Source organism: Lipotes vexillifer, unplaced genomic scaffold (genome assembly GCF_000442215.2).
Source record: "Lipotes vexillifer unplaced genomic scaffold, Lipotes_vexillifer_v1.1 scaffold327, whole genome shotgun sequence".
NCBI lineage: Eukaryota > Metazoa > Chordata > Mammalia > Artiodactyla > Lipotidae > Lipotes > Lipotes vexillifer.
In genome coordinates, this window is record NW_006771143.1 from 737,226 (window position 1) to 761,005 (window position 23,780).

At 37.1% G+C, this 23,780-nt stretch overlaps 1 protein-coding gene across 2 annotated transcripts in view; it reads left to right on the forward strand.

Moving 5' to 3' along the window:
• RSPO2 (R-spondin 2) overlaps window positions 1-23,780 on the forward strand; it is a 166,106-nt gene that overhangs the window by 58,836 nt on the left and 83,490 nt on the right. Inside the window, exon 2 of one of the 2 annotated variants that reach the window (XM_007446532.1) lies at window positions 16,751-16,939. The exons of the other annotated variant lie outside the window; for it this stretch is intronic. Within the exon in view, the coding sequence (XP_007446594.1) occupies window positions 16,751-16,939 (189 nt within the window). The remainder of the gene's footprint in view (window positions 1-16,750; window positions 16,940-23,780) is intronic. 2 annotated transcript variants of the gene reach the window in all.

The following is a 23,780-nucleotide window of genomic DNA, read 5'->3' on the forward strand; positions in this document are numbered from 1 at the left end:
GCAAAGGCACGGCCTACTTTTTTCTTTCAGGTGAATCACCGTATAAGTTACGAATGTCTTCTTTCTCAATTCCATATGTGAAAGTCAGGATAACTAAAAGTAGAAACTAAGAAATGGAGAGAAATTGTCCTTTGCTACCAAAATTATTTTAAAAACCTAATGATTGTTTTAAATTCTTTAAAACATTTTAAGGCAGAATAATTGTCATTTACCTTTTATTTCCAAAATAGCTTTGTTTTCTATTAAAGTGATATGGGTTCGTTGCAAAACTTTATGAAATGCTAAACAGTATACAGAAAAAGATGGACTCATTCTATCTCTTTTCATTAACCATTGTTAACGCTTTTGCATCTATATTTGTAAGATATTTCTCTGTGTATGTGGAGAAGGTAGAAATTTCCTAAGATACACACCCCGGGAGTACAGCAAAGTCACCTTATTTTCTAAGCTTGAGTTTAGTTGTCTATCTCGAGGCCTTGTTCTTCTTAGTAGTGGGAAATTTATCCTGGTGAATTAATATACTCTGTCAATTAAGTGTTTTTCCATTTTGATCACCAGATGAGCTCTGGCCTTCCCTCTTTCTCCATCCACCCGCTTCTCAGCCAGGTTTGCATCAAGTTTGTCTGGGGAGAGGAAGCAGTGGAGGGCCTCTGTCATCCTGATGCCACTCTCCACGGCTGTGTGCAGTTAGCGTTGGTTTGACTCTTCCATGTCTAGCTCTGCATACCATCTGTCAGGGCATGAATTCATGTCCACGAAGTCCGCGTCTTCTGTCCTGACTGTGAGGCTGTCCCTGGCCTGTGGTCTCTCTCCACCGTGTCTGAGCTCTTCTTGAGGTGTGAGGTTATTTTGGATGTTTTCCTAGACTGCTTTGGGCTTGAGAGGCCTTCTCAGGCCCTTTCTGCCCCAAAGGCCTCACTCCCATGTCTCCATCCTGAGGCTCTAAGTGTCCAGGTTGGAGGCACACACCTGGGCACTCCTTTCTTAGGTTTCACATATATCTTCTGTTCTGATTCCCTAATTTATCTGGACAGGATATGAATATTCTTTCGTGCAACCATTTCCCCCAAGGTTAGGGCATATGACTCTTTGTAGAGACCCACTCAACCTAAACTGAGTGTTCTCTTCTCCCTCCCTCCTACATCCCCAATTCATGGGGTCTTTATCCTATCTAAGCAGGTAACTGGCTCTGATAGTCTTCCACGCTTATTTAAGACAGAAACATTTTTCCTCTGTGAAATTTGTCTCCTGTTTTTGAAACTCAGAACTCAGTGTCTCATAACGCAATGAAATTCAAAGAATGGGAAGGTTTTGTCTCTTCTAAGAGTCTTAAAATAGCATTTGGAAACTTAAAATTTGAGCATTTGCACTTCTTTCTTTGAGAAACTCTTCCCTGAGCCAATGAATGCCACTTGTATATTTGAATAAAGAAAAACCTAAGGACTAAGAATGAACTTAAAAGAAAAAAGTCAGTTCATACTGCAGAATATCATGCCATGTATGATAATAATATAATATGTGTAATATAATATGTGTAATATTATACACATGTGTTTTTAAATAGAGTCTTACATTATTTTTATAATCCGCCTTCTTACATTTTTCTGTATGGAAAGAGCCTTCTTTGCATGTTAACTAACATTGCTATGTATAATAAATGATCTTTAAAGTCAATATTTTAGATCTGATAAATTATTCAGTGTTCTATTGATGGACACTTTGGCTCTTTACTATCTTTTCACCATTAAAACAAATGCTGTGATGTGAATTGTGTGTCTTTATGTATTTGTCCATTTCTTTCCATAGGATTCCTGAGAGTGACATTGCTGGGTCAAAGGAAAAGTATAATATTGCTAACCTATAGAAGACTTGTACTTATTTACATTACCACCAGGAGTATATGAGGTTGTCATTTTCTAAATGCTTACTGATAGTTTTTAATCATCAATCCCGTAAACTTTAATATGTGATGAAGTTGGCTGCTTATTTTAATTTGTATTTTTTGTCACTAGTGAGTTTGAACATATTTTCATGTACATTTTTCTGTTTCTTTGATCAACTTTTAATAGTTTGTTTATATTCCCTACTTCCTCTTCTAAAAGGACACATTCTCCATGTTGATCTGCAAGTATTCAGTATATACAAAAACATCTACCCTTTTTTTGTGTGTTGCTATAATTTTTTCCAGTTTGTTCCTTTGTTTAGTAAGTATTTTTTTTGCTGGTCTGACTTTGTCACACAGCCTTTCAGGAGATTCTTTTGCTTTATTAACATAGATTTTGAAATAGGCAAACCATTTTACAAAGTGATTTTTTATTACATATGTGTGAAATTTGGGTAACTTTAAATATGTTTATAATAATTTTGTTTTGGTTTTCACTGATATTACTTAAATAGTAACATTATTTCTCTTTATGCCGACTGCTCTCTACTAGGTTACAGTGAAAAAGCTGCTATTTCATGATTATAAATTCACAAAGAGAAAGTTGCACTGGTTTGTGAGATTATGTACACCTCCCAGTTAGTAAGTGAATTGAATGTTAGGAAAATGTTGTTCACAATAGCATGAACTTGAGCGTCTTGTCTTCTTTGTGGAAGGTGATCCCCAGAGGCCAGGTGGCTGCTCTGTGCATGAAGTTGGTCATGTGTTAGACCATGGAGAGTGATGAGCTAAAGTGGACAGGGCATGTCTGTTTGATGCAGGCAACTGCCATACAGCTCAGTTGACAGTTATCAAGCTGGAATGTGGGCCATACCATATGATTATTCAAGAAAAAAGCAAGAAATCTGAATTTCCATTTAAAAATTTAGAGGAACAGATATGTTGTGAGTAAAACAAAGTACTTCTACAGAGTGCATAGGGGCTCATGGTCATCAGGTAGGGGCCTTTGCTTTATATTTTTTTGAGGCAGAACTGCTCTATGTGAGCAGTGTCCCCCAGAGCTGTGTAGAGTATAGCCATGTGTGGTGACCCTAGAAATGCTTCTATACCACAGTGATGGAATGATTTTCCCAGAGAGTAGCTAATGTCCCCCCTCCTCTATTCCCTTGGGGTGTATGGGCTTGCATGCACACGTCTGTGCGTAGGTGTGTGCCTGTGTGTATGAGCCTAATGATTGGCTCTTATGGTTAGAAGACACCAAATGCCTCATAATCTCTGTCTACCATCTCCTTAGTTTCCTCTTTTGCTACAATCCTTTTTGAAATACGTTGCTCTCAGAATACTGTGAGTAAAAATGAAAAGAATAAAGAGGAAGAAACAGGTTTCTGCAATACCAAGTTCAGGATCCCTGAAAATGAAATTGGAGACTTAGTGATTACAAAGTAATTAGAAGAAGTATCTATTGACAAGAATTCTTGACAGACGTGTGCTTCTCATTTCATCACATCAGGAAGCACATGAGGCAGTTCGTCCCATTTTTGGTGATACTCAGTTTGATCCCTTGGTTAATGTGGATTCTGCCAAATCTCTTCATCATAAAGGGCACTTCTCCCTTTGGAATTAGTAAGTAAGCTCTTGGGTGATACTTTTTCCCAATAAGCTTTCACCTAATGGTGTTAGGATGGTGATGATTCCTGCCTGAATTAAATTATCGTATTAATGATGGCAGAATGATGCATCTAATTGTGTGGGCACAGTCATTCAAATGCAGATTGTAGGACATTCTACAAGACAGCTGGCCTGGACTCTAAAAGTCTCAATGTCAAGAAAGACAAAAAATAATGGGGGAGGTGTTCTGAATTATAAGGACTAAAGAAACAAACCAAATGCAATGCACAGTCCTTGATTGGTGTCTGGATAGATGGAAAGACATTTTTGGGATGGCTGATGAAGTATGAACATAAACACCATAAAATATTATTTTACCCATGATAAATTTTCTGACATCTGACAATGGTATTGTGATTATGTGAGAAAATGTCCTTATTCTCAGAAGGTGCATGCAGAAGAATTTCATGTAAAGTATTGTGGTGTCTGCGACTTACTTATAAGTAGTTTACCAAATATGAGTGTGCTATTTCTATGTCTTTCTATCTGTAGATCTGTGTGTATATAGACAGAAACATAGATACAGATGTTGATATATAGATAGGGAGAGAAAGCAAGGGAAATTGTGATTTTTTAAAAATAATGAGGTTAATTTTGACAGGACTTGTTCTTATTGACATAAACACCGTGATAGGTGTTTATAATAATTATTTTAAACTATAAGTGCTTACAACCCTGGTGTCCTAAAGCCTCTTCTAAAATTTGGAGTTTTTGAAATTCAGTTTTCCCAACTTATTAAAAATCAGACATCGATTCATTTCCCTTCTTTAAAGCCCTCCATTTTTTTTTTCAGGAATCAATTTCTCAATTTTTTTTTTTTTTTTATTTTTTTTTTATTTTTTATTTTTTTTGTGGTACGCGGGTTTCTCACCGCTGTGGCCTCTCCCGTTGCGGAGCACAGGCTCCGGACGCGCAGGCCCAGCGGCCATGGCTCACGGGCCCAGCCGCTCCGCAGCACGTGGGGTTCTCCCGGACCGGGGCACAAACCCGCGTCCCCTGCATCGGCAAGCAGACTCCCAACCACTGCGCCACCAGGGAAGCCCAATTTCTCAATATTTAAAAAAATAAAGATATATTCATTAGGGTCTTCTTGCTTATCTTATAGTCAATATTTTTTTCCTTAAGCTGTGATTTTTTTTCCCTTTTCACTTTGAAGGTCTTTATTTTTAATAAATACAAAATGAAAGCAGAAAATAAGTTTTTCTACCTCTTTCATCTACTATTATGTTATATCTTAATAATTGGACGGAACAATTTCATCTTGTTAATTTTGCTCTAAAAAAACAAGTTCCCCATAAAGCTTAGGAAAATTTAGCCTTCCTCACATTTCTTTGTGACTAACCTATTTTTCTCCTGAATGTATCCTTTTGTATATGTTGCTTAAAATGTTTGAATTCATCAGAGGACTTCCTATGAAACCTTATTGAATTCTAATAGAATATCATTCATTTCTTTTCCCATTGGGATTATGTAAGAAGATTCTTATTTTGAAAATACCCTTTTTTTTTTTTTCGGTACGCGGGCCTCTCGCTGTTTTGGCCTCTCCCGTTGTGGAGCACAGGCTCCAGACGCGCAGGCTCAGCGGCCATGGCTCACGGGCCCAGCTGCTCCACGGCATGTGGGATCTTCCCAGACCAGGACACGAACCCATGTGCCCTGCAATTGGCAGGCGGACTCTCAACCACTGCGCCACCAGGGAAGCCCTGAAAAGATCCTCTTAATTCCTCTTCTAACTTAGAAATGTTGGCTGCAAAGCCAAACCTGTATCCTTCCAAACTTAAAAAAAAAAATCCATCGTTGAAGTCTTGGATTTTACTTCTAGGGCCGCAGTTTCTGTATATTCGACTCTTATAAACCCCATGGTAGCATCATAGTGTCCATATTCTCAGCAAATTCTTTCTTGTATCCAAGTTAAGTATTGAGTGGCTCCTTTTGCTATTGTCTGAAAGATAGAGTGTCAATAAGATAGGCCAAGATTTATCAGACATACAAGGACAGAGAGTTCAGCATCCCCCAGTCCTGTGTAGACACCTGTGCCCGTACTAGTCCTCCCCTTGGGATATCCCCCTCCAACTGGCAGCTCATCTTACCACCTGTTTCTTAGCTCTTCCAGGATAAATTTGATGTCCTCCTTCTCTACCCCTAAGCACTTGGTAGCATGCACATAAAATGCAACTTAAAATCCACGGCACCTTAAAGAGCTCTCAGTGAACAAATCTAGGAGAAGTTGAGCACAGATTACAGTAACAGATGATAGTACACTGAATAACATCTGCGATTCCCTACTGATGTAAACAAACAAGCAGAGAAACAAATGAAGGAGAAGGGAAAGCTCTTCCTAACACTAGAACACCCCTTAATAAATGGAGAATGATGGAGTTATAAAATCACCTTTGATAACCATCAGAAGAATAGTTGATGTAGGCAAAAGGATCACAGGTGGATGCCAAAACCAGTGTGTGGAAGTTTGAAGCACAGGATATGTATGTAGTTTCACTATATCTCCTCAAAAAAAAAAAAAAAAAAACTTCCTATAGAGGGAAAAATAGTGACTTTATAGTATAGAAACCTGACCGACACCACCTTAGTCAAGGGATCAAAGTTAATATCACCAGTAATGCAACCAAATTCATCAAGTGCCTCTTGACCTGCACGAGAAAAGGACATAACCTCAATTCATACATAATCCCCAAAATGTGAGATCAGTCAGCCAAATGGATATTCTGTAAAGAACTGATCTTCCAAAATGTCAAGCTCATGAAAGAGGAACTGTTGCAGATTAAAGGAGACTGAAGAAATAGTTCAACTTAATGCAATGCATAATCTTGGATGGGATTCTAGTCTAGGAAAATAGTAGATATAAGGGACATTATTAGGATAATTGAATATGAACTGGGGGTTACAAAATAGTATTGGATCATATCAATATGGCTGATATTATAAGACAATGTCCTTGTTTTTGGAAATACATACTCAACACTGACATTTAGAGGTAAAAGAGTGTAATGTCTACAACTTATACTCAAATGGTTCAGAAAAATAGTATATGCATACATTTATATACACATGCATAAGTGTAGGTATCTATGTACACATCTGTGTCTGTAAACATGCATACATACAGTTTTGCCACTTTTCTGAGAGTGACCAAACACTATTTACAGTTTTCCAGTAGTGCATATGGAGTTTGCTTTTGGCTTCTGAGGCTTGGAGGGAGTGAAGGAGAATTATGGTTAGTGAGCAGGGGCAAACTGCTCTCAAACTCTTTGTGTCAGTCTGTCAGTCCAACCTCTTCACTTTAGCGCATCTTTAAAGTCTAGTTTTGCTCATTTGGATGGCAAAACGGGCCTTTCTAATTACAGAGGTATGCTTGCTGTGTTACTTCAAAGGCCCCTTGTCCAGGACACGATTTGTCTTCAAAGACAGTGAGGAGAGAGGCCCATTTGCAGGAAATTGCATGGTTTGGGGGTGATGTTTTTTCTTTGAACTTGTCAATTGGAGTAAAGAGTGCTGGCTTTTTGCTATATGCCCAAACAGTTAAAGACTTTCCATTTATAATTTTGAAGATTTCTCTTTAACCTCTGCCAGAAGAAACCTGTACCTCAGTTTCCCCCATTATCCTTTTTGCTGTATCAGCAGTTTGACTCGGAAGTGTTTTTGTGGATGACATCCTAATTTTGTTGGTTTATGAGACTTAATATAGTCCTAGTTATGTTAGGAAAGAGTTAGTATAGTACTCTTAGTGGCTAATCACCAAAAGGAACTTTGATTATTTTGCTGTAGCTAAAAACAGAGCACAGGGGCAGTGAGCAAATTACAAGGGTACAGCCTAATTTGAAAGAAAGTTCTCACAGTTTTAATCATGGTACAATGCATTTTTTTCCCTAGGTGCTGTACATATATCTCTTAATGAGGAAATTAAAAGCATGGCTTTTGAAATCAGAGGTCAGAACTGGATTTAAATTAGTCACTAGCAAACTGTATGACTTTGGAAAGGTTTCTTAAACTCTCTGATCTGTTTATTCACTTTTGATAAACAGAAATTATGAGTAATAAACATTACTTAGAATGTTTCCCCAAGTTCATTTTCTTTCTTTCCCCACCCCCATTTTGACTTTTCTCTTTTTCATTTCTTCTTGTTCTGAATAGACATAACTTCTTAGAGCAAGAATGGTTAAGCAGCTAGATTGCAAACTGTGTCTAAGGTATTGATTGCTGTGAAGTTAGCAAACTGACAAAGCATGTTAAAATGGACTGTTGATAAATATTAAATACAGACAATTGATTTAACAATTACTGAGAACTAAATCCTGTGTAGGTCTGAAGATTTAGTAGTGAATCATTCTGATTTTTATTAGCATAAGTAATATTTTACCCACAGCGACCTACACTGAGTATAATAAAGCTTTCACCTTTTTTTGCATTATAGTGTATTCCGGAATAATTGTTACATAATAATGTTTGTCAACCCAAAGGGTTTGTTAGTGTGTTTTTCATTAAGGCAACTTAAAAAAAATTTTAATTATCTTTGTTTGAAGAGACCTTTCTCTAGAACAGTGTAGCTAACAGTGTTCATTCCCAATTTTAAAACACAGTGGTATAATCCATGGGAGTTTCCACATCTAAAACACATGGAGTCTTTAATCTGGTTAGTTATGGCATGGGTGGTTCTTGAGGGCTGTGTTTATGACACCAAATAAGCCATCCAGTTGGCTTTCCATTTATTGTTTTAAAATTAAAATCGTGAAATAAGCAGGAGTTAGTTTATATTCTATTAATCTTTGAATAGACAGGAAGGGGAGTTTTTCCTATAGGCAGTTGGGTAGGTCAGACGCTATGTGCACTTAAGTTACAGTACTTAGGACGTATATGCAAAACTATTTTGAAGCAGTGCTCGTATAAGAAGTATTTAAGTACTTTATGGAAGAAAAATCTGGCTCTGTTTATGAGCAGTTTGCTTTTTTCTGTTTAAATAATTGGATTATCTCCTTGTGTAAACAGGGGACCATGTGAAAGTGGTGGTTTCACAATCTTCATAAATGTATCTATTTAGATCTGCTCGTGTTGGAGTTACCGTTAGCACCAACATTCTGTCAACGTTTCCACAGGGTCTTTTAAGTATGTTGTGAAAGTCCAAGCCAACCCTTGGCATGAGTAATCTATACTACACAGCAGTTTCTAGCCATAGCTTAGAGGATCCCATACATTATAACTTTACGCTTACTTTTCCTTTGGCATTAGAACAGTTTTATGGAGTAAATCTTTTTCTCTGTCACGGATTCAAGCAGGTGGCTTATTTTATGCAACATAAAATATGAGTCTTCCCTTGTTTCAGAACATCATATATCTTTGGGAAAATGAGCAAATCTCAAACCGTCTTATATTTTTCTCATCAACTAATTAATGTTACTGGTGTTAGCAGTTATAGAAGCTGAAGAGCTTATGGTTCTGGTATTTTGCTTATGTTAATAGTTTAGTTCTGGGATGTGGGTGTTCTGACCCTTAATTGTATATATTTCCCTGTTACCTGTCAGCGTTAACATCTAGCATAGGAATATGCATTAAGATTTTTGGGTCAGAGTTTGTAGCGGGGGTGTGGAGGGAAGAGGAATAATTCTTCCAGGGCTTGGCTTCGACAGTGAGTGTTGATTATGAGAAACACTTCACCATTTGGGGAATTGTATGTGCTAACTTGAGGGCTCATGATTTTAATTTTTTGTTAGAGTCTATACATAGCTACTTTTATCTTGTGTCTTTTTACTTGACGTTGGGTGTTAATGACTGTTTTTGGAAACCTGTTTCTGGGTCCCATTTGATTCATTCAGATTCTTGTGTTCTACGTCATGTTTAGTTGGTCAGCACGTAGAACTGGCACGTCAAAGTGCTCATTTCAACTTTCCTTGAGCTCCTCTCTCTGGTGCTAAACCCTGAGGATCAGGACCTGATGGATTCTGATTAAAAAACAAAAACACTTAAGTACCTTGCATTGAATGTAGGATGTGCATTCAGAAGCTCTTTTGGGAAATCTCTGGCTCCTCTCACCAGATGTGCGACCTGCATCTGCTTCAGCTGCTCACGTTTTGGGTGAAATATGTTAAAGGGATACTGCTTTGTCTCAAGGTAAAATGTGTTGAACCAAAGTAATTTTTCCTCTGATGATTGCAGTGACTGCTTTGGTACATTCTGTCAGTTTCCTCCAGTTCTGGCAGACTCTCTTGAATATTAATGATGATGTGTTAAATTAGAAGGGGAATGTGTTTTATCATGTTCCGGATAGGTTCGTTGTGCCCTCAAACATACTTATGTAAGACTCCATCCACATTTATTTTGCAACCGTATCTTAGCTCATCATCTTTCCTTGACCTGCCCTTATTGAGTATTCTGGGCTTCCCTGAGACGTCTTAGTTAATTTATACTTGAAGCATGCATGACACATGCCTCACCCAGACTTTCTGCTTCCTGTGATGTGTAAAAAAAAAAAAAAAAAAAAAAAAAAAAAAACCCCCGCCAATTACAATGAAAATTGTAGAGATTCATGACATTGTGTGTTGAAAAAAAAAAAAAAAAAAAAAAAAAAAGAAAAACCCCGTCCATTTAACCACACTACAGCCATGGTTAATCGTGGTTGTAACTGTACTTCTGAGGTGCCAATCTATAAGGATTATGACTCAGGTAGTGCTGGCACTGGCGAGAAATCAGGAGCTTACAATTGTGGTCCTTCTCATTTTTTCTGAAGATGTTAGCACTTCATGTGTTAAAATAAACCTGTAATTCTACTTAACTTTCTCCCTCCATATTTTAAAATCTAGTAGCTTTGAGTTTTTATACAGTGAGACACACACTTTGGTAGGAGCAGCAAAATCATCTGATTAAATTCCTTTAATCCTGATGTCATTAAGAATATTCATTTCTAGAGATGATTTCAATATTTTGGGAGGCTTATAAATCTTTAGAAATACTATTTTCCTAAGGAATACTTCTGAAGATAAAGGATATATCCATTCTTTCATTCCTAATTAACATGTTTTATGTGGATAAACAATGGTATTAATTATCAACTAATAACATTTTCAGGCAGCCAATTAATATGGGTTTCTCCAAGCTAGTACTTTGAGAAGTTAAAAGTTTTGTAAGCCTTTTTCCTAAAAGTATTGGTATCTATTAAAGGACTCATGATAAAAGATAAAGAGATTCTGAGAAAATATGGTTTAATTCTACAGGTTATAAAATTTTGGAATTTTTGGCACATTTTCCATTTATTCTCAAAAGTTTTTCTAGACTAAATCATGTTAGTTAATGTTATTTTACCTCCTCTAAAACTTTAATGGACATTTAGAAATTTATCTCTGTCAAAGCTTTATTAACATTGTTAATTTTAACATCTATTTTCTAAGGCATAGTGATTATAATGGTGAACATCCAGAGTGTTAAAATTTGTTGTCTTTGCATCAAAGATCAGATTATTTTATTTTCTATAAATACTTACAATTTAATATAAAACTAAGGAAAGTATCCTAAGATAGGCATTTCTCATTTTGCTCAAATCTTGTGTGGCTCCTTAATTCACGACCTTGATTGCTTAGTTGAGTTTGAACTTGGGAGTATACATGATTACACGTTTTTTTATCCCAGTGTTGCCAAGCTGTAGTGGAAGGATCTATGCCTGACTTGATTTGTATAGAATCTGACATGCAAGTTCCCTGTCATTGGTGCCAGGGATAGGGTTTTGGTTTCTAAATATATATCTTGAATTTGGGATTGGGCAGAGATAAATATATTAGCAATTTTATGATAAAATTGATCAATGAAGTTAATAGTAGTTTTTCATTTTTTAAAAAGCTGTTGAACTTGTAACATTATTTAACCTGCAAATATGGAGTGAGGCTAAGATGCCAACAGCCCATTGTTCAGTCCCATTATTTTCAGGATTAGAAATCTGTACTCTTTGTCAAGAATGGATGCCTTCACCTAGCAGGAATTTAGATTTCTTCTTGTTTGGCAGGGCCTACTCCAGAAACAGGGGAACACTTTTAAAAAGTATTAGGAGTATATTAGAAACAGATGGGCATTCAACACCTACATAAAATGTTCTATGGGATAAAATGTAAATAAATGGGTTTAACAAAGGATCAAACTTAAAATATCAGGATTCATGAAAAACCAAACTTACTTTGCAATTTAAGAGGAATACAAATCAGATAATTAGAATCAAGAGTAAAGAGTTGGGGCTTCCCTGGTGGCGCAGTGGTTGAGAGTCCGCCTGCCGATGCAGGGGACACGGGTTTGTGCCCCGGTCCGGGAAGATCCCACATGCCGCGGAGCGGCTGGGCCCGTGAGCCATGGCTGCTGAGCCTGCACGTAAAAAAAAAAAAAAAAGAGTAAAGAGTTTTACTTACACTGTTTTTTTTTTCTCCTTATATATTTAGTGATATAATTGTTACCTGGTTTCTGCCTCATGATTTTTGTTTTCTATGTCCATATATTCCTTTCCCTGTCAGGGAGATATGTGTGGATTTGTGTTTACACCACTGTCTAGCACCTTTTTAAAGATTTTTAATGTTTTATGTGATATATTTCGTCTTTAGAATTTTGGGTGGATCTAGATTTAGAAAAGTGTTTTGGTTGGAGTGATGAGGCTCTGGATGTCAGCAGGCTTTAGGGTTGGAAAAGTTGAAGCTTACGGGGAGAGCAAATAAACACGGTCATCAAAGCTGGGAATTAAGATTTGTTTATTCACCTGCACACTTGAATTAAATCTCATAGAAATAGGCAGAGCCATTTGACTTATTAAGATCCTGACAAAATAAATTACTCTAGTCATGCTTAAAGGTCTATTTTTGCCTGGCTTTAGATACAGAGATTGGTGTAGTCACCATATAGTTTTTTTTTTTTTTTTTTTTTTGCGGTACGCGGGCCTCTCACTGCTGTGGCCTCTCCCGTTGTGGAGCACAGGCTCCGGACGCACAGGCTTAGCGGCCGTGGCTCACGGGCCCAGCTGCTCCGCGGCATGTGGGATCTTCCCGGACCGGGGCACGAACCCGTGTCTCCTGCATCGCCAGGCGGACTCTCAACCATTGCGCCACCAGGGAAGCCCCCAATCACCATATAGTTCTTGTTGAATTAAGCTGTTGATGCACAACCTAGAGGTGACTAGGATAGTTGACATTGGACGACGGTTAATTAAACCAGAAAGTCCATTTGAGGTTTGGGGCACAAAGCTTCAAATTGCCAAAATTACATGTGTTTTTGTCCTTCAGTATTGAGGAGCACGGTTGAAGAAGATTGGGGGAAGGGAAGAGAGAGCACTTAGGTTGGGTGTGGCTCACATCACTTTTGTTTTAAGAGAATTCCTCCTGTGTAGGGTTATAAAGATATCTAAGATATGGACTCAGGTAAGTATTCCCTATTTCATTTTCATTGTCAGTTAAGGTTCAAGTAAATAAAGCAATGCTTTATTGATTTTAAGAATACCTTTTAAAAAATGTAGAGTACAATTTGTTGACTCTGAAATCTTTGTGGTCAGGATGAAAGTTGGCTTCTGATACATAAAACAAAACATCTGATACATAAAACAAAACAAAAAGCCTTTAATTTATGATGATTCTCTTAGCTCTGTAATTCTCTTTTCTCCATACTTCTTACTACAGAGTGTGATTTATAGTGATAAAGAGCTCTTGGTTTAACTTTTGAACTGAACGTAAGTATAGCTTCAGTTTTGCTTTGTGATGACTGTGCTACAGAGAACCTTCTCCTTAAACCATTTTGCTATGTATGTAAATCTTCCAAATTCTCCTTTTACTTATGAAACTAAGTTTGGGATTTGGACAACCTTGATAGTACCTTTTCATATTTGTAGTTAAGCTGCAGAGCAGAAGGCAGCCAGTGAACTATTCTTAGACGTGCTGCAGAGGACCCTGCAGTGTGGGGCTGCCTGTGATGCAGCTCCAGTGAGCAGCTCCCGCCCTTGCCTTAGTCTCCTGGTTGCTCCTACATAAGGACTTTTTCTTTCACAAGAGAGTCATAAATTGCTTCCCCAAATATCATGCCACAGGGTCTTTGTGCTTAAGGTGGGTTATGTTCTTAGGCAGCCCTGAAAATTAAAATGAGTTGGGTTCTCCCCAGTCACCACTTCCTCTGCCAAAGCCATTTCATCCATCATACAGCTGCTGAGTCTTCCTAGTTCTGTCCTTTTCATCCCGTGTTCTGCACCCTAGCCACCCCACTCTCAGTTTTTACCCCTTCCTTACACAAAAGTTTGTCTGTATCCCAGTTTTTGAAACTTACATACTCACTCCTTACAACCTGCTCAGGACACTAATAACAAAGTGGGAGAACAAAACCTCTTCAGGAGGCAGCTGGGGAAATTGTAAATAGTCTAACCTTATTTCCAGTTGGCTATGTGAAAATGCTTTATAAGTCATAATTATTTCATGAGAGTAAGGGATAATAGAAATCCTATGACGAAAATAAAAGCAGAAAAGCTGAGCCAACAAGAGAACGTAGAGAGAGGTACGTGGGGAGTTGGGGCACTATAACTGTCTAAGTGAGAAGTAATAAGGGCCTGACTTATGAGAAGATTAGTGGAAATTACAAGAGTGAGGGTTGGAATTAAGTCTTTAGAAGGAGACATTATCATTAATCTAGAAGAGGGAGAAAACTTTCAATAATGACCCAACTACAGGAGTTGGGAGGACAAGAGACTGAGCATGAGGTCTTGAATTGAGGATCTGAAAACCAGTTGTGGTCTTCATAAAAGTAGTGTTGGGGATAATTACATGGGTGGGGATGGTAGGCTGAGGCTGCAGATAAAACTGACACTTCCAAGAAATATGAGTGATATTGGTCTGATTCATTGATATGAGAAGATACAACTTGATTGAAATTGAGCAAGTTATCATACTTCATGTAAAGTCTGATCACAGTTATGATAAATACCAATTACATATTATAAATACTGTATATGCGTACATATATAAAGGGGTATCTGGAAAGTTTGCCAAAATTTTATTAGGAATTCTATCTGAGGAGGTGATTTTTGATCTGAATTGATTCTTTTTTGCTCCACAATTGCAGGTTTAAGAAAATAAGGTGGTAAATAAGAAATTAGTTGGGAAGCATAGGTAGCTTTGCAAGCAAGAGAAAGTCTCTAACATAGATTCACTGTGTAAATAAAAGCAGTTTTGAACAGTTGATAGAACAAAGTCCTGGAATAAGTGGGAAGAAGTAGATCTTAATGCCCAATTCAAAGGGTCATCTTGGCCATGATTTCTGGTCCTGAGTGTCTTGGGTCTTCTTTGGCCCCTTCTCTGAAAGGTTAGACTAAGCCCTTGTTTGGGGATCTCTCTGGAAGAGAGGCTGCAAGAACAAGTCAGGGAGCCCAGGAGAAGTGGGGAGAGCATGTTGTAGAACTGAAACCTATGTAGATCTGCTGCAAGTAGTTGTGAATATATTGGATGTTAAATCATTATAAATAAGGACTGGTGTGGTATACAATGTACTTTGTTGTATAGCTGCTAGTCTGAATACTGTCGGCTTGGTATTAATTTTATATGCAATAAAGATTATATGTAGGGTAAATAGGATGTAGTCTCAAAGCAGAAAGTTTCAATAATTGATGAATTTTCGGTTTCTTGTCTTATTACTTTTGTGGGTTAACTCAATAAAATGAAGTCAGTGTGGCGTTAAGCTTATGACCTTACATGAACTTTTCATACTTTAGAAATTATACTAGGATTTCAGATTGTATCATTTCTGAATTTTATACCAGGGCTAGAAACAGAATTTGTTTTCTTTTAAATTACCATTTTTGTCACTAGTTGTAGTGAACTTCATAAGGTTCATATATTTCAGATACTGTTTTTTCTTACATGCTTCCTACCTTTTTAATATTTATATCTTGTTTTGTGCCACAGTTCTTTAAGCCTGTTTTCTAGTTAAGTCCCTCTCCCAGTCTACCATTCAGCTTGCCTTAGAATTCTTTTCAGTTTTAGAATTTTAATTTTTCTAATTTGCCCATTTTATGATACTGCTTCTTCCCATGTGATTTCTAGTCATTTCATCTCTTCAAATACTCTAAGGATACTCATTTTAAAGTCATTTTCAGATGGTTCTGTTATTTCTGATTCTATTTAGGTGTGAAATCTCTTACTCAGACTGACTCTTTCTCATTGAGGTTTGCTTGCACATGTGATTTGTTCATTTTGATGTTAAGGTGGTTTTCCCTGAAAGTCCCAGGTTTTAGTCCCAGTCTCAGGACTGTAGAAAATTTCTGTAGGGTTGTTTCATACTTTTTTCTTTGTGGATTTTGCTGGATCTGGGCAAGGTTTTTTTTTTTTTTTTTTTGTGGTACGTGGGCCTCTCACTGTTGTGGACTCTCCCGTTGCGGAGCACAGGCTCCAGACACGCAGGCTCAGTGGCCATGGCTCACAGGTCTAGCCACTCCGCGGCATGTGGGATCTTCCTGGACTGGGGCATGAACCCATGTCCCCTGCATCGGCAGGCGGACTCTCAACCACTGCGCCACCAGGGAAGCCCCTGGGCAAGGTTTTTATGTTAACCTCTTGACTTAGGGACCCCATACTACACTGATGATTTAAACTTGGATACCACACTTGGATGTCTCATAGATTTGGGGTAGCTTTCTCTTATGGGTTATATTTTTCTCTCCTGTGTTTACGTCCTCTATGCCCCAATCCAGGGTTGGAAACCTCTTCTCTGGCCAGCTGGAGTGGGGGCTTCTAGTGCTTGTTCTATGGGCACACAAACTTTTATGACTCCAGTCTCCATAGAGACAAGCATCAGCTCTTTACATGCATATTTCTTTTCTTTTTTATATTGAAGTATAGTTGATTTATGATAGTGTGTTAGTTTCAAGTTTATAGCAACGTGATTCTACATGCATATTTCTTGGTCTGGACTCAGGACCCTGCCCTGAGGTCTGCCTCTGTCTGCTCTAGCAACTCCATGAGCCATTCAGTTTGAGCTTCCAGCCTCAACTCTGTCTCTGGGTTTCCTCTTTGTTTCTAAGTTTGGTTGTGTATTAACCATTGTTTTTTGGAGGGTGGCAGAGGTTATCTTGTTTAGCATTTCTATGTGATTAAAGTAAAAGGACAAGAGACACTTGTCTTTTCAGCATGTTGCATTGACCAGAAGTCTGATCATATTCATATTTAAATGTATTTTGTCTTTTTTCTTTTACAGCTAGTTATGTATCAAATCCCATTTGCAAGGGATGCTTGTCTTGTTCAAAGGACAATGGGTGCAGCCGATGTCAACAGAAGTTATTCTTCTTTCTTCGAAGAGAAGGCATGCGCCAGTATGGAGAGTGCCTGCATTCCTGCCCATCCGGGTACTATGGACACCGAGCCCCAGATATGAACAGATGTGCAAGTGAGCAGTCAACTTTTGTCCACCCTGTTTTATTGTTTATGCAACTTAGGGGGAGTTACGTTGAAAATTTTGATTAAGAAAGTGTACAATTTTAATCAGATGTGCATGAGCAGTCAACTTTTGTCCACCCTGTTTTATTGTTTATGCAACTTAGGGGGAGTTACGTTGAAAATTTTGATTAAGAAAGTGTACAATTTTAATATGCTACAGAAATAGTTTAAGCTTAAACTTAAAAAAAATAAGTGAGGTGGTATAAGAACATTTTTACTTTATCTCTTGTATAGAAGTATATTGTATACACACACTTTTTTTTTTTAAGATTATCTAAGTATATTTTCATAGCATGTATCTCAAACACAAGCATGGTAGGCAGATCTTTGTAAGGCATACTCAGCACTTATCAAAAAATAAAGGGATTTAAATACCTTTATATTGGGAACATCCTCTTGAGCTTACCACAGTGTCTATAGCTTCTTTTTCCCTTATACTTGAGTTTGTAATACTTGAATTAGTCTAATCTGTAATTTAATACATGAATTTAAAGCACCACTGCTGATAAAAGGTATAACTAAAATATTCAGTTTACTTCAAAGTATTCTAAGTTTAGCAACCACAAAAAGGTTATTAGGGAATGGCATTCTATACATAGGAATGCAAGTACAATTTTTTACCTGTTAGTCCAAAAAGTCACTTCTCATTATAGAATTATTCTTAACTGCTGAGTAAATGGTAAAAGTTGGAGTTTAAAAAATGAGTAAGATACCAAAGGAATATCCCCCTTTTTAAGGAGCTCAAATTTTAGGGGATAGAAGGAGAAAAAAGGGGAACATGGAGTGAAATGACAGATCATAATTCAATACACTAAGTACTAGATCAGCAGGCAACTGGTATGTTATGGGAGTGATTTAATTATCCCCAATTAACACACTGTGTGCATGACTATTAAATCAGCTGAGGTCTTTAGGCAAGAAGAGAGTTTGAATTTTATCATCCAAGGACAATGTTATTTTGAAAGAAGGCAGAACTACTAGAGGAAGGTTATATAGAATCTGGGAAGAAGAAGCGACACGTTTGTAAAAATAATGTGTTTGGGAAACAAGAAGTCTCCTTTGGGGATGCTATTGGCATCTTGGCAAGGCAACTTGGCCTGCATTGCTGGACATTTAACATTCTTAGTCCCTGATCGGTAAATCTTCTTCATTCCCCCAAATCACTGTGACAGTAAAAAAATGTCCCGAAAAATTTCCAGACACCTCCCAGGGGAGCGGTACCATCCCTGGAGAACCATTGAGTAGTAGCTGCTTAGTGTGAGGTGTGGTTGGAATCGAAGATGAAAAGGGAGGCTTGAGTGCAAATGATAAAAGTCTTGAGTGCAATGTTAAGAAGTCTAGATGTTATCTGAGGGTTCTGAGCAGACAGTGAATTAAAGCGATTGCCTAATTTAAGATAATTCTTGCAGAAGTGCAGGAGATGAATTGGAGAAGCCTATTGTAACAATTGCAGATGAGAAATTGTGTTCTGATGAAAGGTTTTTGGGTAATGAATTCCAGAGACTTTTAAAATAGAGTCAGCGAGACTTAGTAAGTAACTAATTTCACAGAATAAAGAGAGAATCAAATTTGATACTAAGGTTTCTAGCTAAGGTGACTAGGTGAATAGTTTTGCCATTATCAAGATAGAAACGTATGGATTTAGAGGAGATTTGTATGGACTTCCATTTTATGGAACTGTTTGGATTAATAACCAGAGGGGTACAGCTCCCCCAGAGTATCAATAGATTAGCCATTTTTTCAAATATGTACCTTATCCTTAAGGTGTATGATTTGGGGTAGCTAATAATGTGTATCCTCATAGTTTTTGAACCTTCATAGGGGGATGTGTCCATCTTGAAATGGATTCCCGTTCAGATTGCTTTAGACCACCTATGGGGGGGGGTGGATTTGAGTCCATGAATATTCTGTGTGTTTTTTATTCCAGATTATCAGTGCACAAGGAAGATAAGAGTGTAGATAGCTCCAGACATTTATTCCAAGTTCTATGCCTAGCACTCTACATACTGTGTATGGACAATAGGGTGACCATATAATTTATTACTCTACCTGGGACATTGGGGATTGAAAGTGGCTGCTGTTAATAACTATGCAGGGACATTGGGTGTAAAGAAGGGCTGTCCTGGGCAAACTGGAATGGGTGGTCATTCAGCAATACCTCATAATCTTATCAACAGGGTCTTCCTTAGAGAGATACCCCAAGGCAGGGCTTAACACAAACATTTTGGTTAAGTTGATCCCTTTTCTCAGAAATGGAGAGGAGAGCAATGACTGTAAATCAGTCTTGGAAAGAGAATCTACACGTGAAAATGGGTTTGCTATGGTTATACTTATTGTAAGTGAATGCAATCGATGTTGCAGTTTACTGACCTAGAAATCATTACTTATCTGGTACAAGCGGGAAGTGCTTATTAACAAGGCTCCTGTGAAGCAAAGTGAAAGTGGAAAATAATTTCTTAATTCTCAGTATATGACTTCAGATGATTATGGTTCATTCTTAGTAATATTGGCTCTTTTTCATAGATGCTTGAAAACACATTGCATTGTTATTTGTATTCCATACAGAGGATGAGACAGATTTAAATTGGAAAAGCTGTCACAAACTTAGAATTTGAAATCATATTGACTTTTTGTTTTAGAAGATGAATGCTAGACAGTAGAGAAGATTATACTTCAAGCAACAGTAGCTTTAAAAAATCCTCTAAGTAAAACTTGCTCATCTATTTCCTAATCACTAACGTAAGATTTCATTGTAAAGAAAAACCTTTCTTCCAAAGGAAGACTTGCTCTATAAAATATTGGCTGAGGTTGGCTTCTGGGTCCATACAGTGTGGATCTTATAAAATTCAAACATGCTTATTAAAAACCAATTCAATAATCATTTGCAGCATAGTGTGGAAAAAAACATACTACAACACTGAGTTGCCATTGTCTCTGATACTGTTAGGTGAGATTTCTCTCATATTTTCTTTCTCATTCATTGATAAACTCATTTACATGAAAAAGCTTAATTTTAAAAATTGTTATACATATTCCTTGCAGAAAGCTTGGAAAGTACATAGAACTTTAAAAAAATAAAAAGCAAAAACAAAAATAAATACTACTCAGAGATAACAAAAGTCAACATTTTGGCTTCTATTTTTTTTTATAATCACACCTGTATATATATATACAATAATATTTATCGCTCAGATTAACATTTAAATTTAGCTAGGAATTATAGTTTTCTCTAGATAATTTTAAAATTTTTATTGGGGTAGAGTTGATTTACAGTGTTGTGTTACTTTCAGGTGTACAGCAAAGTGATTCAGTTATACATACCTATCTATTTTTTCAGATTCTTTTCCCTTATAGGTTATTACAAAATACTGAGCATAGTTCCCTGTGCTATACAGTAGGTCCTTATTGGTTATCTACTTTATATATTAGCGTGTATATGTTCATCCCGAACTCATAATTTATTCCTTCCCACCCTTTTCCCTTTGGTAACCATAAGTTTGTTTTCTAGGTCTGTGGGTCTATTTCTGTTTTGTACATAATTTCATTTGTATCTTTTTTTTTTTTTTTTTTTTTACATTCCACACATAAGTGATATCATATGATATTTGTCTGGCTTACTTCACTCAGTACGACCATCTCTAGGTCCATCCATGCAAATGGCATTATTTTGTTCTTTTTTATGGCTGAGTAATATTCTGGCTTCTATTCTTGACATTTTGTTTCTGTGCATATTTATGTCTTTCTTTCCTTACACATGAGTCATCATTCTGTTTTGTAACTTGTTTTAATTTAATGAATTATGAACATTTTTTCATGTCATTAATTATGACTGTATGTTTTCTACTGAATGGATATACCATAATAATCTAGCTAATTATCTGTTGAAAATTTGCTTTTAGTTTTCACCACTATAAGCAGTTATATGAAGAATTTCCTTGTATATAGATTCTTTTGCTTTTACACACATGTATAGTTTTACACGTTTTTTCTGATTTATTTTCATAAGATAACCTTTTAAACATAGCATATTTTTCCAACTTTACTGAGATATAATTGAGATACAAGCATAAAATGTATTTTAAAGACTTTTGATATATATTGCCAAATGGCCTTCTGGGAAAGTTGTACTCGTTCACGTCTTTACTAATAGCAGACATTTTCCCTTGCATCTCACCAACACTGGGTATTAGTGACAAAAAGGATAAAATGCATCTTTTTTTGTTTTAATATGCTTTTCTTTGATACAAATGAAGGTAAACATTTATTTTTCTCATGAATATTGGCATTGCAGAATATTTACCAGAATCCTTGGCCTTCTTTTTTCCTCTAATTGCACAACTATTTTCTTAGTAACATAAATAAAAACCTTCAAGTGAAGGATAACACAGAATATGTTCACAGATCATAAATGGAGCGTTCAATGAATTATCACAAATGGACACACGTATGTTACCACCACTCAAGAAGAAATGTTAACAGTACCCCAAGAACCCTCATTACGTCCTTCCCAATCACTCCCCTTTCTCCTTCTTCAACAAAACTGCTATCCTGACTTGTAACCAAAACCATATAAAAGATTATTCATGATGACACTAATCATACTAGCTACAAATTGGAAACAACTCAAATGTCCAAACAATAGAGTATTTTAAAAAGTATATATAGAAGTAGAGATGAACTACTGCAACATGAAGTGTCATAAATAAATCTCACAATATAACATTGGGTGAAAGAGGCTATAAAATAATATATACATTTACAAACTTTTCGAAAATAGGTAAAATTAATCTATGGTGCTAGATGGCAGGATTGTGGTTTTTACTGATGTGCATTTATTGAACACCTACTATGTGCTGACTTTGGTACTAGATACCTGGAGATACAATAATGAGTAATAACTAGTTTCTGCCCTTGAGTTGCTTATGGCATAGTGCAGTGACATTCTACCAGGGGTGATTTTGCCCATTAGGGAACACTTTAGTAGTGTTTGGAGACATTTTGGTTAATACAAGTGGAGGTGTGCTACTGGTATCTGGTAGACAAAGGCCATGGGTACCACTCAACATTCTACAGTGCAGAGGACAGCCTCCTGCAGCAAAGAATTATCTGGCCCGAAATGTCAGTAGTTTTGAGGTTGAGAAAGCCTGGTCTAGTGGAAAGACAGATAGTTAAGTAAAGTGCATTATGTGGTAAATGCTGCTAACTATTTAGCTTCCATTCTGTGCCAGCTACTCTATTAGATGTACTTTTTCTCATTTTATTTTTCAAATAAGTGTGGAAAGTAGATTATGGTGTTTCTATTTTATGGATGAAGTTACCAACTAAGTAAAACGTACTTTCTAATGGTTGGGTGGATTTCAGCAATGAAGGAGCTGCCACTTAAAAAAAACTGTGCATGTTTGCAGAATTATTAGGATTAAGTATTATAAGTAGAAAAAAAGGGGAAAAAAACACATGGGAAGGTATGGAGATGCACAAAAAAAATCATTCACTGTGAAGTAAGATGCAGGTGGTTGAGTGCAGTTCCACTGTAAAATCAGAAAACTAAAAAACTAGTTAGGTTGGTGGGGACTAGGTCATTGCAGACCTTATGCGCTAAATTTAGGTAGTAGAAACATCCTGAAAGCCACGAGTAGTCAACGAAGCATTACAAGTAAGGGAATGATAAAGGTTACGGTTTGGGGAAATATTTTTCTTTTAGCTGCATAGAAGATGGGCCAGAGGGGAGTCTGCAATGAAGGCAGCAAGATCAATATTCTGGGTAAAAAAAAAAAAAAATGAGGACAGCTGTATCCTCACTAGACCCTCCCTGGCCAATCTATATAAATTTTAACCTTCTCTGTTCCAATATTTCCTTTTTTCCTTCTCTTCTTTATCCCTCCCTCTCTTCTTTGCTCCCTCCTTCACTCATTCCTTCCCTCCCTTCTTTCCTTAGCACTTATGGTTGACAAACACACTGCATATTTTACTTATCTGTTTTATTCACCTCTCCCACTAGAACACAAGTTCCAAGAGGGAAGGGATTTTTAGTCTGTATTGTTCAGGCTCTTGTTATGCAGAATAGTGTCTGACACATACTGGGTGCTCAGTAAATATTTGAATGAATAAATGACCTAAGATAGTTATAGTGGAAATGGAGGAGTGGAGAGAGAGATTGAGGAAGAATCAATAGGACTTCATAACCAATTGGAGGATGTTAGCCAAAAGTGAAGGGAGAATTTAAGATTACTCTTACGATTTTGACTTGAGAGCTGGAGAGTAGAATTTATCAACAAAATATAGGAAGAAGAGCATATTTGCTGGAGAGAAAGATCATGATGGTGGAGAACGGTTGGTTTGGGGCATGTTGAGCTTCAGGAAGTATGAGACATCCTGGGGAAGAAGATACCCAATAAGCAGTTAGATGTAAGGGTCTGGAGCTGTCAGGGGAGATCTGAACTGAATTATTGAGAAGAAGACAAGAATATCAACTGAGAGAGAAAGAGTTCTGAGGATTGAAGCCTGAAGAGTGGGGATATTTTACAGCAAAGAAAGAAAAGCCTGTTGCAGAGGCCATGACAGAATCACCAGGAAAATAGAAAATTAGAGAATGATGTCCCAGAAGCAAGTAGGAAGACTCGAAGTATCAGGGGGTCAATGTCAAAGTTGTACTGTTTAAACAAGAGTTGTTGACCTCGATGGGAGTTGTTTCATTGTTAATGTTGGAGTGCTGTCCTGATTGCTACGGTTTCAGGGAATACATTGAGTCTTAGGGAAGCAGCCAGGTGACTGTAGACCCTCCTTCTCTTTCC